Below are 17,250 nucleotides of genomic sequence, written 5' to 3'. Positions count from 1 at the left end.
TGATTAATCATCTGAAAAAAAATGCAAGTCCACACACAACTTTAGCAAATTGCCTGGTGAAATGGATCCTTTCAAAGCATATACTAGTCCTCAGCACTTGAACTGTTTGCATCTTCGCTTAAATTCTTACTCAAGCCCTTGCACGGCAGGTCCTTTTTTTCCCCCTGGTCCTTCATGACAGATCCATCCTCCTCTCCCTGCTCCTGCATGGCGGATGGTCAGCCCCCGGTACAGCCCAGCGACCCCTGCCCTGAGACACACTGGAAATGAGCCGGCGTGAGGCTGGATCCCACCAGCCGCCAGCTGCGGCCGCCCTGGCCTGGCCCCGGCCCCGGCCCCGCTCCCGCTCCTGCTGCCCCGCCCGGCTGCGGCCATGGGAGCCTGGTGGGGGTGGGCGAGGGCTGCCGGCCCGGTTCTTGCTCCTGGGTAAGAGGAGCCACACCCGTATTTCTTCCCGGAGCCGTGCCGGGGTTGCTCTGCTCCCTCATCTCCATCCATGCCTTCCTGTCCCTTTGTCCCCTCTGCCAGGGCTCCAGTGGTACCTGGATCACGCTCTTCCCACCCATCCACTGACCCTGGCACGCTGCAGCCCAAGAGCGTTTGTGTTTGCAGAAGCCGCCATGACTCCAAGTGTAACGAAGTGGGGGACGACGAGAGGTGCAGGAAAACGGGGAGGCTTGCTGCTCGTGGCTGGGGCAGGTCAACGTGATCCAGGCTCGCCATCTTTTTGAATAAACTCTAGTCAGTCTGGTGGAGCGGAGGGCCTGGCAGGGGGAGGAGATCCAGAACGTGGGACCCGGCAATCACCAGCCCTGGACTGAAACCTGCCCCTTTCTTTACCCTCTCCGCTACTAAGCGTGATGCAGTCACTGCGTGATGTCCATACATAAACCCCCTACTTTTATAGCCCAGGGGCAGCGGCAGCGCCCTGGCGGGGCTGGGGAAAGGTGAGGGGCTGTTCAGCAGGCATGGGCAATGGGTCCTACGCTCCGGAGGTGGGAGGCTGGGAGTGACTGAACATGCTGCCTATTACAGCAGTTGCCAGCAGTTATCAGCTGTAGCTGGGAGAGGAGGCTGAGCGCAGCAGGCAGGACAGATACGTGTCTGTCTTTATCCTCCCCCCAGCAAGCAGCCATAACGTGTGGACTGCCATTAAAATGTCTGTTGTGTGACACTGAAAAAAACCAATGCCCAATGTAAAAGGGAGGTTTATTGATGGAAAGGTATATATGATTATGATACAGATCTGGAGAGACGTTCTGTGAAAGGAAACAGAGAATCAGACACTAGCTCAAACGACGTCACAGACTCCCACTGTGATTAGTAAGGTGAAATGGCCTTTTCCAGGACTTAATGACAGAAGAAAATAGGGTGATTGAACACTTGTTCAACATTTATGATGGTCCTGGAGGGGAAAATCCAAAAGAAAATAGCCTCAATGAGAACAAACCAATAGCTGCAGGATATAAAATACGGTTTCAGGATACTGGATAGTCTGTGCAAAACAGACAAGAGCTGGACCAAGGGCTGGCAGCAAGCTGTGCCCATACCCCTCGGGAACTGCTCAGCAGGTAACAGCCAGCATAACTGCTATGCTGAGCGGGACACAGGCCTGGACCTCCCTACAGCAAGACAGCATCATACCTCTGACTAGCCAACACACCACCTCCATGATTAGTGTCACCTCAAGTGTCCTCCTCAGATAATGTGTTAGCTGGCCAGGAAAGGGTTTCTGTAAGTCCATGTGAAGCACCCTGCCTGTGCCCATGAAGCGCAGGCTTCAGAGGGGAGGCTTTCAAGGACAGCTGTAGGTAGCTTATTCCTGGCTAAGTGTCGATGTTTTTGAGGAAACTCTGAAGGTATTTCCCAGTCTCTGCATTATTTTGCACTTTGGCTTTCATCCTAGAGGCTGAGCTCTTCCCATGAGCAGCAAAGTGGTCTCCTTTTAAGAGTCCACTGAGCATGTGTCATGGGACAGAATCTGGCCACTGTCTCTGCCTGCTCCCTGAGAAGCCTGGTGGAGACTGAAGACTCCATTTCTGTGAGAATAGCTATTGCTCTACTCACCCTGCCAATCCCTCTGCTCATGCTGCTTTATACTTCATTTCTGTGAGAATAGCTATTGCTCTACTCACCCTGCCAATCCCTCTGCTCATGCTGCTTTATACTTCACCTTCTCACTTGCTTAGTTTTTTTTCTGGTTTTCACTTACCTTTTGTAATCATTAGTCCATTTCTGCAACAGCCTCTTTGCAAGGTGACGTATACTGAGCAACAGCGTACTCCTCTGGAAAAGAAGGAGAGAAATGTTCCCGTTAGCCTGGAGACCACTTCCTGTGCTTTTCCCTGGAGTTGGATATACCCTATGCATGCTTAAGCTGGAGACTCTTGAAATCTCCTTTGTTCTGGCACATGCATTTTCCTAACTTTTCAGTCATGGCCACTTGTCACCTTGGGCATGAGACCAAGCTCACTAAAGTGAACTGAGTCTCCAGATCCAGATCCTGATAGAGTTCAGAGGAGTGTTGGTTCCAGGAGGGCTGGTTCTGGGTCTCCCTTAATGCGTGCAGTGTTTCTGCTGTTCCTGTCCCTCCCCCAGACTTCATACTGGTTAAAATCAAAGACCTACCTGTTTCATAGTAATCATAGATCTGCACAGGAGCTGGCTTGGGATAGGTCACTACAAAGTCCTGCTCAACCGAGAAAGTGATTTCTTTCCTTTTCTTCTGTGAGATCTGGGAATGAAGGGACAGGGATCAGATGAGTCTTTTTATTTGTATAACACCATCTGGAGCAGACCAGGGGGCAAGCTGGTATATTCCAAATCCCACTGATGCCACACATACAGATGTGGGGCATCCATTATCTTTCTGCCAAACTGGGATCAGAAATATGTTTGGAGAGTCCAAAATGAAACTGAAGTGAAGGTTTCCTATCCTACTTGTATTACCTGATTCTGTAGTTATTATGCATCTTATTGCCAGAGAGGGAAAAAACGTACCAAAGATCTGAGCTTAATTCTCCAGGATCTCCTGATGGCCAGAACGATAAAGTCTGGCATTCCAACCCCTCCCATTTCAGACATGAACATTATGTGCTGCCAAGAAACTGGGAATCAATGTCCATCACTGGGATATTGGCTTCTGTTGTTAGTTCTGCAGGGCCCCAAGCAAATGTACTTTTACTATGTAAATTCTGATCCAGGGATTAGATTACAGGTTAGATTTGGGAATGAACTAGTGTAAGAGAAGGAATGGATATCTTTCCAGAGGAGATCAGAGCAGTGTTTCATGTCCTGTTGGAAGGACTGAGGTTTATGAGAAGCCTATCAAGGGGACATACACACAGGGGAACCTCTTTTCTGGTGTTTATCTGCTACTGACAGAAAGGAAATAGAATTTTGGTTAATTTCTATGTGCTTTTTTTGATTAACTTATTTCTAGCTGCTAGTGGGGCAGGTGTCAGCTTGAAGCTGTTTGGGAGGTTGGAATGTTACGTGCAGTTTGAGGAGTAAGCACCTTAGTGATTACAGGCGTAAACTGATGGGGAAGGGAACATGATAAATGCACTCTATAGAGTGTATCCATGGTGTAGGTGCATCTATTACATGCTGTTTTCACCCTTTTTGCAAATCAAATAGAGCGTGATCAGAACTTACATTTTCCAGATAAAGGAGAACATGGTTTTTCTTGTTTTCTGCTTGCATCACTGTATGGCCATCAATGAGCTTTAAAACAAGGAAACGGAGATAAGCTGATATATTTTAAACCATTAAAAAGCAAGTGCTACCTCAGACCCTACGACACGTGGCTGTGGGATTCATTCTGTTCCTAGCCAGGTATTAAGGGCCAGCAGCTGATTTTTAGAGCCCAAATGTTGCTGAATAGATGGAGGGGAGTGAGCAAAAACTGCCACTTGATTTAGTGGGGGGTATGAGCCTTTCCCGAGTGCATGAGTGACACTGCAGTTCATTTGGGGAATACTGCCTGCCTCCGGTGTTGTATATGTTTCCGAACTAGTCTGGCAGATTTGCCACGCTTTCCCTACCTGGGCAATGCCAGCTCCCAGTTGCAGCTGCCAACTGGTCAGGCTCTGGCTAGAACGCTTCCTAGTTTTTAATGTGGGAAGGTCTGTGAGCTCGTAGCTCCCTATAGGGCATTCCCTCCACCCAGTAATGAAGACGGTAGCCATGCAAACACCTCGCAGGGTTTGTGGGTGAACGATTCTTAACCAGGCCTCTGTTTTCATCATGACTAGTCTTCTCCTCTGTCCCTGGGGTGACTCATTTAATCTCGCTCCTATAGTTTACCTTATCCAGGGAAGACTTAACAGGAACAAAACCAGAGAGCATCTTCACATCAATAATGACCATGTTGGAGGTGCTGCGCTTCCCTGTGTAACTGAAACAACAGAGGCCCCCATCAGTCTGGACTGTGCCTGGGGAAGCAAACCTCAACTCTCTGCTCCTGGCGTCATACAGCGCAGGGCGGCTGGCGTGAATCACATGCGCTTGCTGACTGGCTCAGACAGGAGACACTGGGGAGGCCCCTAGTCTGAAGTATGTGCTAACACCATCAGTTTCTGGGTGTATCACAAGGTCTTTTGGGATATTGTGTCTTACGGGCCAATATCATCAACACATTGATTAGCTCATGGTTCTTGACTTTGTAAGCAGAACTGAATACACACAGCACTCTTCTCTGCGTGTCTTGTCATCTGTGCAGCTGGTTTGTTGATGGCACAGTACCTGCTTATGAGGACAATGTCAAATTTTGCTGGTCGATCCAGTGGGCAGGAAACATTTGATGTCTGTACTGAGAGCGAAAATCCAAAGGCCCCCTCTGGAAGTCGAATATTGTATCTCAGTGCTGTCTGGAAGAGGAGAAAACCCGTTTGTTCAAGCACGCCAAGGTTTTTTCTTTGCATTCCAAAAAACAAGTGTCAGACTTAGTGACGTTTCCTGGCAATGTTTCTCTTGGTTTTAGTGGAAGATCCTAGCTTACATCAATGATGGACATATCAGACTTCTGCTCTTTGACAGTGAAGGTGCTTGTACCCAGAGTCACCTCCCGGAGAGAAACCAGTTGCTGATCAGAAAGGACTCTTTTTTTCCATGCTATGACTCCACAGGAGTCAGAATGTGGAACGGGGAAAAGTGTTGAAATAATTTAGGGAAATCAAATGAGGAAAAATAAAGAGAAGTCAGATGGAGAATCACTAAAAACATGACTGTACGGTATGCAGAATGTGAGACACAATGAAGAGGAGAGCAGACACTTACTTGCATAAGTACACATCCACTGCCATTCACTGTTAGACTGTATTTCCCAGGGACCTCAGGAAGGGGAGTCTGTTGAAGCAGGAGCCTGTTCTCATTGTTGACAATAAATACCTTCTCAAAAGGCTTTTTGGAAGTGATCTTGACTACATTTTGTGTAACAGAATTGTAGGTGGCCTCACCATAAGCAGCGAGGGCTTGAAGAGCAATGACAGTGTCCTGAAGGAAAAGAAAATAATAAATAACAATTAGCTACACAGCATGACCGTGCAGAGGACATCAAAGTCACGGTTCTAATACGAAGCACAGTCGCTTCATCCTGGCTAAAGAAACCCTGAATTTGTGTATAATTCCAGGGTTCCCATATAAAGAGCCATTTCATTCCGGCATGTATGTTTTAGGGTGGTAGAAATCTCTCTACTCATATGAAGGTCTCAGAACAAAAAATCTGAGCACTAGAGCACACTTCTAGAGTTTTTCATAGTGGTGAAGCATGTGTTTTCTAGGGAACTACAGAGAACTTCTTGGTCATATAACAGCTGGGACTTGGTGTTTTCTAGGCTCATACCTGACACAAATACCTGTATTTGTTGCTAGTCAAATTACTTTTGTATGGCTTTAACCTTTCCATAGTTAAGAAGAAGAGGGGAAAAAAAAAGTATTTTGGTCTCTCTAAGAGAAAGGCTTAGTCTCTGTGTGTTTGAGGCAGCAAATGCAAGAGAGAAATAAGACTAGGTAGTCAAAGCCCCACTGGGACCCTGAACCAGTCCCCCAATTCCTAGGACTGGCTGGGGGGTGGAAGGGAGTTTTGGCACCTGGGTGGAAGAGAAACCTCCATAGGAATTCTGCTGTGTGATGATCCACTGCACGATCCTTGAGGCCTTTGTGAGATCCTCTTGATTTCGGTTGGGTTTGTAGAGCAATGCCATCAGCACATAACTGGTGATCTCAACTTCAGCTGATGGGGCATGGTCAAGGAAGGAGGGAGATTCTTCTGATGGAGACCTCTCCTTATGCTCCCAGTGCTGTGAGCCATCTGAATAAACAAAGAGAGGGCGAGGAGCAACCAGAATGGATTATGGGTGTCGCTGCTCTATGCTGCCTCAGAGACATCCTGTGTCCTGGCCTCTTTCTCACAAGCACTCTGTGCAGAGCAACAGATGTGCTGTGAATTAACGCCACACATTATTTGTGGAGGTTGGTTCGTGTGCCTATATTCTCAATATTGTCAAGGTTAGGCCATGTACCATCAGTAAGATCTGTTCCCTCTTCCCACTTCCCAAATTCCCAAAATGGCTGAAACTCACCAACTTCCTTTGCTGATTTCTGTAACACTCTAAGGAATGATTCACATTTTTCTGCCTTGCCAGCTAAGCAGAAAGCATAGGCCATGAGTGCCTGAGTGTAAACATCACTGATATTCTTCTCAGATGCAGCCTCCAGACAAAAAAAGGCGTTTCGGACTACAGAGTACTTTAAAAAAAATAAAAACAAAACATGGGTCTAACTCAGGACAGTAGTCTTCACTTGGCCAAACATTTATTTTCTTTAAACCTGTTCTTCATCCTGTCATATCACAGCAATGAGAATGGGACTTCGGTTTGTATAGTGACTTTAGGAGAGAGAATACAGAATTCTTTAAGGAGGGATTTCAGAGGAAACATCAGACAAATCAAGTAGCTTTTCGGTGTGTTCTTGAAGATGTCGCTGTATAAACAGAAGACTGTTCTGTTTCTTTCACAGCTAATTCCTTCTGCTTACCTCCATGATAATAATTCACTCTGCACTTCTATAGTCAAGAGTCTGTTGTCTTGAACAAATCCAACCTAGTAGTCTCTATCCTCAGTGACTCTGGTGTGATTTTAATTTAATTCAGTGGAGTTGTACTAGGTTTACACCAGGTAAAAAATGTTCACATTTTGACACGTTGTCCTCGCTAATGCACTAATCAGGAAGGTCCTCAGAAAGGATATGACAAATTGGAGGCAGAGAAACTCATATATTGAAGTCTAACATCTCCGGTGTAGTCTCCTTTCTACTAGCCACTTTCTAAAAAGGACAGATGGCTTTTTACTCTCATGGGCTATGTTTTTCCAACATAGCTTTTAGTTCCATTTGTAGACTTTATGAATTTACCTGCAATAACTTACTTCCTTGAGTGAACCACATTGAGGCTAAGCCATAGTGTGGGTTACTACCTGTCAAGTTTTTTTATTGGAAACTAAAAGATGTCACTAAACGTCTTGGGTCTCTCAAATAGAAGATCTAATCCCACTGAGGTCTGTACAATTTCTACTTGAACACTGGTGGTTTAAGAAATAGAGAGAAGAGAAGGCTCTGGGGAGACCTTATTGCAGCCCTTCAGGGGGCCTCTAAGAAAATTGCGGACAAGCTTTTTAACAGGGCCTGTTGTGATAAGACAAGGGGTAATGGTTTTAAACTAAAAGAGTTAGACTAGATATAAGGAAGAAATTTTTTACAATGAGGGTGGTGAAACACTGGCACAGGTTGCCCAGGGAGGTGGTAAATGCCCCATCCCTGGAAACATTGGACGGGGCTCTGAGCAACCTGATCTAGCTGAAGATGTCCCTGCTCACTGCAGAGGGGTTGGACTAGATGACCTTTAAAGGTCCCTTCCAACCCAAACTATTCTATGATTCTATGGGGAACTTCTCTGTCACAGCAACTAGTGCAGATACAGAGCAGGGTCATGTTCCCTGGGCGCTCTCTCTCCCTTTCTTTCTCTCTCCTTACTACCTAGACAATTTGTAGCAGATGCTGGAGCCAAGTCAACAACTGGGGACCAATTCCGTCTGAACACTAGCAGTGGAATGTCTCCTTACCGAGCTGGAGTGCCCAGCTTCTAGCATGGCAATGGTGATGTAGGCAGAAAGTGACAGCTCGTCATCTACTCCTCCCTGAAAAGGATACGGAGAGAGGAATTTTCAGTGAACGGCATGAGTGAGAAGCTTTTCAATATGAATTGCCATATCCCAGCTGGGAGACTGTAGCCAGCTCTAGAGACAGTCCACAAGGAAGAAGAGCATACACATAGCAGGGACGGCTCTTAAATCAAGAGAAGCCTGCTGCTATCACCTCAAAAAGCATCACTCCCTCAAGCTTACAGTCCTGTAACCCCATCTCAGGTGCTTATAAGGTGTAAAATACAGTGTGGGGAAGCTGACTGAGATGAAAATAGTTATTGTAAGGCGTGGAGAGTTAGCCCTTGGCAGAGGACAGGCATTTGGAGTAAAGTATAGTTTTTGACAGTAATGGGATAGCATGTTCTTAATGATAAGAGTGTAAATTTGATCAAGAAATAATTCTCTACTCAACCTTCAAGGCATTGTTGAAGAGTGTCCCAACACTTCGGAAGCAGCCATCTGGCTTCTGTCTGCTTGCCAGCCACATCAGGGTTTGAGCCTGGACATTATCATCAATATAGATGAAGTGACTAGCTTGTGCAAATGTTTTGTACACAAATGCAGTGAGCCTGCAAGGGAAAGATGAAGCTGTGAGATGAGCATTGGAAAAAGGAACAGAAAAAGTCAGCCCTTCCATTCATGCTAGGCATAAGGATGAAGAGTTACAACCAACATGTTGGTGGCTTGCTTTGTCTTCTTGTACTCCTCCAGGAGAGGGTAGTTAAAGGAATAGTAGCTAGATGGGACACAAGAAGGGAGTCCAGCACACTCTGGGGCTGATCCTGGCTACAGAGCACTTGCAGTGCATTGGGTTTCATGGGAGACATCAGGAGTGCGAATCAAAAAGTTGGCTGGGCCTTTAGGGATCACCTTGTCCCTGTGCGCTCCACCTGGCAGGGAGTGGAGAACCATTTTTCTTAGTACTTACAGAGTCCCAGTCCTAGCCAGCTCTGTACATCTGATTTGGCTAGTAAGGATGCCGGTTACATGCATCATGTGAATTCAATGCAAATTAATCTCTGAGCCATTTCTGCTCCCAGTCACTCACCAGGTGTTGCCTTCTTTATCTCTGGTGCCAAAGATGCTGTATGACCCATCAGGATGTTTGTATGACAGCTGCTTCTGGTAGCCTGCACAAACATGGAAGAGGAAGTGTTCCCTAATTTAAAAAACAAACCCTATTCTGTTTGCTATCATATCTATCTGAAACTACAGTGGGAAAGCATGGAAAGGCAATATATACCTGCCAAGCAGAGGGGGAGCCCTGAGGGTGCTTAGATGGAAGCATGGAACATCTTGTCCTGCAGAAACACTGGGTCACAGAATAGGCAGAGCTGTATCAGCTCTGTGCTCCAACTAAGCTAACAGGATTAGGACACACGCTGTGCCTGGGTGGAAGAGGAGAAAGGGACTGAAAGAGAGAACCTCAAAGGAAACACGACAGTTGAGTCTCAGCAAAATAGGATAAGGAAAGAAAAAGATAAAGCAAAGATAGCAAATGTCTTAATTGGGGCAGTCCCTTGGGTCACTGAGCTGCGCTACAGCAGCAGTGCCGTACTGCTAGGATAGCCATGCTGCTGCTTCTGCTCACTAGCAGAAGAATTTCAGCGTACGTCGTAAGGGAAGCAAAAAACTCTCACCGCTCACTAAGTATCCGATGGCCTTGGCTTTGACCTCCTCACTCAGCTGCCCTGTCTTGTTCAGATAGTCCAGGACGTAGATGTTGGGTGCAAACAGGACCATGTTCTGCTCCCCACAGCCGAACGGCATCTGGAGAAGCTGGTGCACATTCTGCATGGCAGTGCCCATGATGTCGCCTGGGGAAGAGGAGATGCTGGTGGGATTAGCGCAACTCATGGCCACTGAAATAAACAGTAATTTCTGTTCAGTAGGCAGAGTCAGGGAAAGCCTAGCTGGGGCTGCAAGCCTGTCTGCTACCTCAGAGATTTCCAACAAGCATGGAGCTCTCAGTGCTGACTCAGTGATTTGTTCTGTTCTGCTTTGCAGTCAACAAAGAAATCCCTTCCCTGCCTCTCTTTACTTAGTTTACATTGCCTACACCAGAAACACTGCCCATTTGAGTGCCACTTCAAGCAGATACTTCTTATTAGAAATGAAAAGAAGAACTTCTAGGAAACTACTGTTTCCAGAGGAGGGAAGGGGAAGAGCCCAGACATGCTGCAGTGAACCATGTATTGCAGAATTAACAACTAAAGCTGAAAAGGGACACTGGTTATGCAGATGTATCATAGGCCACTTCTAAATTGCTATTTTGGAAAGATAGCGCAGACCCAGCAAGGGATTTCTGGAATGAGCTGAAATCACCAACATTACAAAGCAAAGATTTTATGACTAGTAGTCATGTAACCAAGTCCAAGTCCTTTCCAGGAAAAGACTGAAAAGATTCCACTAACATCTCTGATTTGCGGGTGGGTGAGTGCAAAAAAGTCTTACTGGCATGAGTCTGGCTGAGGTCATAACTCAGGACTGTGCTACTTCAGAGCAAAACATTCAAATGCAATAAATTTAAACAGAAAAGTGAAGAAGGATGTAACCAATACTTAGAACTTTCATTTCTCTGATGCAGCAAAGAGCATTGCTGGACATGATGAGAATCAGTTCTTTGCTTAAAAGTTTCCCGCACAAAGACTGGAAACTCACATCCTGAATCCTGACAAAGCTTTCATTGTATATTTTTACATTTTCTTTCTTTTTATCTTTTATTAATTTTATATTTACCAACAACAGAAAAGGAAGCTTGGGCTGATCCTTCCACCACATTTGTAGGTAGATCTAGAGCAACGTCTTGAATAACCACATCATCTGTGGAGAAAAATATTAAGTGTGTTGTGGTCATTTGTATAGGAACACTGGTTACAGCAGTGAAATGCTCCTGGTAGAAATTGCACAGTGCAAAATTGCACAGAAAAGACAGCAATAGACAGAAACTCACAGCTCTCTCCAAGAACATCAAGAGAGAAGGGGGCACAGCAAAACCAAAATTGTGAAAAACAGACCAAATGTTGCAGTAACTGTCATTCCTCAACAGAATTCAGTTGAACAGGGTAAGGCTGGTGCTGCCAGGCTGTAGTGTCTGTGAACCCTGGGGATTTCTTCAGTGAGACACTGGGAAGAGCTGCTTGATGAGGGTCAGGACTGCATTTGTGCCTCTTTTAGGCAGAGGTTCCAGGAAACTTTGAAAACCGTTTGCAGCCAGCACCGAGATGGTGTGGAAGGGAACATTACATTTCCTCTCCCATTCCCATTAGAAGTGGAAAGCTGCAAGATACAGTTATCCTTGGAATAGAGGACAGCAGTCAAATATGAATGCATGAAACGCAGATAGATTTTGCACAAAAAGGTCAGCTCCCTTTGATAGTTCCACAGCAGCCTTCCTTCAGCATCTGAGCACTCTTGACTGCAGCACAGACACTGCCTAAATGATGTGCACCAGATCTCACAGGAAGTTCGTAGCAGAGAACTGAACTGTAAGCTCTCACACTAGCTGCCATTTGGGCACCACTGGGGAGAAGGGGAGGGACAGCATCAACGAGCACGAAAGAGTGCAAACTCCAACCTTCCTTGCAGTTCCTCTCAGGACAGCAGTATATAAGACCCTTACCTTTTGTACAGATTAGGGAGTTTTGGGTCTTTTCCCTTCTGATGCCTTCAGGCTGCATGGCGATGGGAAGAAGAGACACATGCAGTTGATGAGAACAAAGCATGCAGAAGAAATGAAGTGACAGAAGAGCCACCCCCTGCCCCATGCTCCTGCATCATAAGACAGCTGGATTGAAGCAACAGTTTACAGAGTGATGTGGCTGCTGCTAAAAGGGAGTTTCCATCAGATGGAGTCCCTCATTTCCAGTTTCTCCTCTGCAGGAGGGAGATGTGCACTTACCAACACCCACTGATCCTCATGGAAGAGGACATCAGATGGGAGTGAACTTGGTCTTAGATTGAACAGCCAGACCCTGTCCCAGCCAGATGAAGGTGGAGCCAAACCAGGCATTCTTTAGGGAACCTGAAAAACTTTTACTTGCTTTTGGTACTTTTGCTGTGTGTTTCTTTCCTCATGGAAGGGAGTACAGGGCAAACAGTAAGAGCTGTCAGCAGTACCTCAACCAACAGTGTTCTGATCTGGGTGTCCCTGTAGTCAATACTGATGTTCCTAGGTGCTTTGTCTCCACAAGTTCCATCATCCTTGGTCTCTGCAGCAATGCTGAATACTACATTACCTTAAATAGTAGCAGAGAAGTAGGAAAAAAAGATAGGGACCTCTCTCATGCAGAATGATGGCTAAAGTAAGAAATTTAATCTGATAATTAATAGATATTAAGTAGAGCGACATAATGAATGGTCTGTCACTCTAGGTGAGACATATGGGAAGAGAACTCATCTCTGAAAATGGGAATGATAAACACACTGCAGTTATGGAGGAGCTCTTTAGCCCAGACAACTGGAAGGACCAGTGGTAGACCAAGTTCTCCAGGTTGGAAAAAGATTAGATTTTTCAGGTGAGGTATAAATTGATTAGTATAAATCTCAGGACAGAAAACCAGGTAGATTCAAAGACACTTACCAATTTCTTTGGGGAAAATATTCCAGACATAGGTCTTTCTTTGTTTGGCACATACACATCCATCATCCTTTGGGGAGATGAGTTTGGCCTGATAATCAAGGGAATCTGACAGCGAAACATTAATCTGAGAACAGAAAGAGGAGTATGGTGGGATGGAGATTTTGTACCATAGGCAAATAGTGCTTTATTGTTAGAGGGGGTGAGGTAGCCTCTGTTTATGTCCAGTGTTAACAGTGTACAGCAGATTTAAGGCCTGGGATGATGGTATTAAATGAATCATCCACCAGATGTAACCTTAACAGTATTCCCTTTTGCTTCTCATGACACCCTCCATTGAGATGTTAAATATCCCATGCATACATCTGATTCCTAATCAGGATATTGAGTTATGTTCAGTTGACCTGGTGCTAATGTCTTTGAACTAACTTGGAAACCACTGATTAGTGTTTGTTCTTCTGTTGTTGTAGGAATACTTGAAAAACAAGGTTAAGAGATGAAAGCCTCAATAACAGATATCTTTTTTTCTTTGTTTTGTTAGGTCAAACTCTCAACAGAGTTTGGAAAAAAAACATTCCTAAATTGTGTCTTGATTTTTCCTCTTTTGGTGGTGATCTCCTTGTGAGAATGGAGAGTTGATTTTCAGCATTCCAATCAAGCAGAATAAATCTAGACTCTACACCTGCCTCTTTTTTCAGGATTCCTAAAGACAACATAAGAAACAAGAAGCCAAACAGAAGATCCCTGTTTTTCTTTCTCCAAGTATTCTTTAAACAATGTGTAAGCTCCCTCCATGCATAGGAGCAGTGCACCTGTGATCTGGAGGTGTTTTGCCTGGAAAGTACTGAATATTGGGAGTACAGTTCCCCAGTGTCTGGGAGCAATAGAGCCTCTAGCTGAACAGATCCTCTGTAGGCTAAGTACTGGACTTTTGTGCTCCCTGTTTTGGTACTTTTGGGAACTTTCGCCCCAGAGAAGAAGGGTTTATCTGCTCTCCACTTCTTGCTTTTCCCACTTTCTTCTGTTTGGCAAGCACAAGCCCTTCACTTCTTCACACTTTCACATATATTCCTAAAGAAAAGACCCCACTAAAACCATCGATGGCTTGCATCATGAACGATACTCTGCAAAGCACTTGTTTCTTTCCTCTGTGGATCTCTAGAGACAGTTGCTTATACGCCCATCCTAGTCACAGTTTTCACAGATCTCCCTCTGCTTTGTAGTGGCTTGGGAGGACAAATCTAGTCAGGATAATCTATCATCAGATAGAGTGAGCAGTACCTCAATCCAGATCAGGGACAGATCCAGTCATCTACACCAAGTATTTTGTTGCTTTTTTTTTCAGACTACAAAGGTTGCAGCTTCTTTGGAGATGGGGTAAGTGTGGGCAGAAGTACACACCTTAATGCAGTGGTCAAGGTAGTTGAAGACATTGGCTCTAAGCAGGAAATCTTCTCCTTGGATGATAGAGTATGGCAAGGTCAAGTCTACGAAGAAAGGCTGGAAGGCTGTCAGGGTGGCAGGCACAGATATACCAAATCCAGCCAACTCTTCCACACAGAAGGCACTGGCCTTCCATTCGGTGATGGTGTCAGGGATGGTGTATGAGATGCTGGCTTTTCCAGTAGAGCTGATGGGAATGGATAAAGAGTGAGCTTAGAAAGGGTAAGCTGCTCAGTAGAGGCAACGGGTTTTGAAAATCAGCACTACCTGTATTCTGTTTGTAGAAAACCCACATCCAAGTCCCCCCAGAACTTATTAGCCAAATCTTCTGAGAAAAGCCCATTTGAAAGTTCTTCTGCCCATCATTTCCCTAAGTGTGGAAAGAAAACTCAGAATTCTTGTTTTGCAGACCCATATTTTAAATAGAGGTGTCCCTCTTCTTAGGAAGGGAATGTGACTCATGGTACACACATTGTGGGACTAGATGTCTTTGGGGACAGGGTAATTTTATCATGGAAAAGAGGAGGACAGGTGGTCAGGTGATGATTGAAAAAACTAGGTCTTCCAGGCCAAAAGGTAAGAAGAGGTGGCAAGGAATTGCCATCTTGCAGGACATCGGAGGACATGTTTAGTAACTCTTAAAAGCAAGGCAAAGAGAGGGAAGAAGCAGTACTCACTTAATTAAGACTATATCCCAAATCCAAGTTTCAGGGAAGAATTCCCGAATAGTCTCAAGGATGACTCTCTTCCCACGTTGCTCTCTAGCAACTTCAGCTGGTAAGAGATAATGGGAATTCAGTCAAACCTGGTTCATATAATGAAGACTCCCAGAAAGGACAGGTTTTAATATGCATGTGCCAGTATGAAGAATGATTAGTGTTTACCCATTTCTTTCTAACTGAGACTGTCGGTAATGCCACACAAATATTAATTAATGTCACTAATGTATCTCTGAGTTAGGTATAACCTGGTATCACAGCGAAAGAAAACATTACTTGAAGTGCTTTAGTCTCCAGGTATAAGCACGAGACCTAGGGCTAGAACTCAGGTCACTTGACTCTTAGATCTGTTTGCTGTCCACACTGTTGCACTGTCTTTTCAAACAAGCTCTGGTCAGAAGGGAATCAGTGTCAACAGTGTTAGTTTTGTGTGACACTCTACTGATTGCCAACACTTCCCAGCATGAAACTGGACATAAGTCAGAAGTGTAGACCTAAAAGGCTTTTTTGGGCATTGGCCATTATCCTAAGCCATCTCATTCTGTGCCAGATCAATATTCAATATCAATACCAATGTGATTCATGAGTACTGTCCGTGTCCATGTATCGTGGTTTAACCCCAGCCGGAGACTGAGCACCACACAGCAGCTCGCTCACTCCCCCCGGTGGGATGGGGGAGAGAATCAGAAGAGTAAGTGAGAAAACTCATGGGTTGAGATAAGAACAGTTTAATAACGGAAATATATATAATAATAATAATGATAATGATAATAATAATAATGATGATGATGATGTTAATAATGTTAATAATGACAATAATGTTAATAATAGTAATAATAATAATAGTAATAATAATAATAATAATAATAATAATAATAATAATAATATACAAACTAAGGGATGCATGATGCAATTGCTCACCACCAACTGACTGATGCCCAGCCAGTCCCCGAGCAGCGGCCCCCTGGCCAGCTTTCCCTTAGTTTATATACTGAGCATGACATTCATATGGTATGGAATATCCCTTTGGCCAGTTTGGGTGAGCTGTCCTGGCTGTGCCCCTCTCCCAGCTTCTTGTGCAGCCTTATCAGTCGGTAGAGCATGAGAAGCCGAAAGTCCTTGATTTAGAGTAAGCACTACTTAGCAACAACTAAAACATCAGTGTGTAATCAACATTATTCTCATACTAAATCCAAAACACAGCACTATAGCAGCTACTAGGAAGAAAATTAACTCTATCCCAGCTGAAACCAGGACACCATGTCACAGGAATATCACTTCATTTAAGGAGAAAAAGAAAATATTTTTCCTGTCCCCTATATTACCTGATGATTTGACATGGTGTGTAGAAGCCATGAATCCTGCATTCAAGAAATATGCTGGAGGTCTTACAGTCTCACTAGTACACACAACTGGTTGCCGAACCTTTGAGTTGGTAAAAAATTTCATGCCCATATCCTGTAAAAAACACATTTTTGTGTTAGCCATAACCATACTGTAGTAGAGGTTTATTCCATTCCTCCCTCTTTCCCATTACCACCTTTCTACCGCAGCGATGCCCAGAGACATCTATGCAGAGACTTGTGTGAGCTTTGTGCATGCTGGAAAACCACAGTAGGCACCAGAGTCAATTGAGAATAGATGTCCATGAGGAGAGTTTGTCGTGTAGGAGTTTTACTAACATTTGCAGAAATATCTAAAGCTACATAAGTGGAAACTCACTTCATCAGATTTAAGTAATGTACAGGACATTTACCCTGAGGAACTGATATACATCTGGGCCTAATCCAGACATTACAGGTGTGTAATACAAGCCTTTGTGAAAGATGTTGTCAGATGAGACACAGGGGTCTTGGGGGTCATCTTCTAGATTAAGCCCATTGAAGATGTAGCCTTGAAAGTCTTGCAGGGGATGCAGATTGTATATCTGTGAGGGGGAAGGAAACACAAAACCTGTGTGTGTGGAGAAATCAATTCTGATTACACCATGCTGCAAATTGCCAGAGCTGAGATGTTGGTCTGTTTGAAAGCATGCTCTGTTTCCTGCATTGAAAACTGGCTGAACGGCTGGACCCAGAGGGGATCAGTGGCACAAAGTCTAGTTGGAGGCCAGTAATTACTGGTGTACCCCAGAGGTCAATACTGGGTCCAGTCCTGTTCAACATCTTCATTGGTGATCTGGATGATGGGGCAGAGTGTACCCTCAGCAAGTCTGCTGATGACTCAAAACTGGGAGGAGTGGCTGGTAGACCAGAGAGTTGTGCTGCCAGAGACCAGTCGCTGGTTAATCCCACATGAAAGAGGACTT

General features: G+C 44.9%; 1 protein-coding gene across 1 annotated transcript in view; it reads right to left on the bottom strand.

Annotated features, from left to right (window-relative positions):
• Positions 1 to 2,224: 2,224 nt before the first annotated feature.
• The window catches only part of LOC142088194 (ovostatin-like), a 27,584-nt gene continuing 12,558 nt past the window's right edge, over positions 2,225 to 17,250 (bottom strand). The window contains exons 16-35 of the mRNA XM_075163279.1: positions 16,699 to 16,869; positions 16,268 to 16,400; positions 14,901 to 14,997; positions 14,182 to 14,410; positions 12,784 to 12,907; positions 12,321 to 12,439; positions 11,824 to 11,875; positions 10,941 to 11,024; positions 9,842 to 10,018; positions 9,250 to 9,331; positions 8,614 to 8,770; positions 8,121 to 8,195; positions 6,585 to 6,750; positions 6,093 to 6,313; positions 5,281 to 5,496; positions 4,747 to 4,871; positions 4,309 to 4,399; positions 3,658 to 3,726; positions 2,629 to 2,734; positions 2,225 to 2,286 (exon numbers count right to left, since the gene is read on the bottom strand). Coding sequence (XP_075019380.1) covers positions 2,225 to 2,286; positions 2,629 to 2,734; positions 3,658 to 3,726; positions 4,309 to 4,399; positions 4,747 to 4,871; positions 5,281 to 5,496; positions 6,093 to 6,313; positions 6,585 to 6,750; positions 8,121 to 8,195; positions 8,614 to 8,770; positions 9,250 to 9,331; positions 9,842 to 10,018; positions 10,941 to 11,024; positions 11,824 to 11,875; positions 12,321 to 12,439; positions 12,784 to 12,907; positions 14,182 to 14,410; positions 14,901 to 14,997; positions 16,268 to 16,400; positions 16,699 to 16,869 — 2,556 coding nt within the window. The remainder of the gene's footprint in view (positions 2,287 to 2,628; positions 2,735 to 3,657; positions 3,727 to 4,308; positions 4,400 to 4,746; positions 4,872 to 5,280; positions 5,497 to 6,092; positions 6,314 to 6,584; positions 6,751 to 8,120; positions 8,196 to 8,613; positions 8,771 to 9,249; positions 9,332 to 9,841; positions 10,019 to 10,940; positions 11,025 to 11,823; positions 11,876 to 12,320; positions 12,440 to 12,783; positions 12,908 to 14,181; positions 14,411 to 14,900; positions 14,998 to 16,267; positions 16,401 to 16,698; positions 16,870 to 17,250) is intronic.

Source organism: Calonectris borealis, chromosome 1 (assembly GCF_964195595.1).
Source record: "Calonectris borealis chromosome 1, bCalBor7.hap1.2, whole genome shotgun sequence".
NCBI classification, from domain to species: Eukaryota; Metazoa; Chordata; class Aves; order Procellariiformes; family Procellariidae; genus Calonectris; species Calonectris borealis.
The sequence above is the reverse complement of the archived record's forward strand: the minus strand, read 5'-3'. Positions and strand labels throughout refer to the sequence as shown.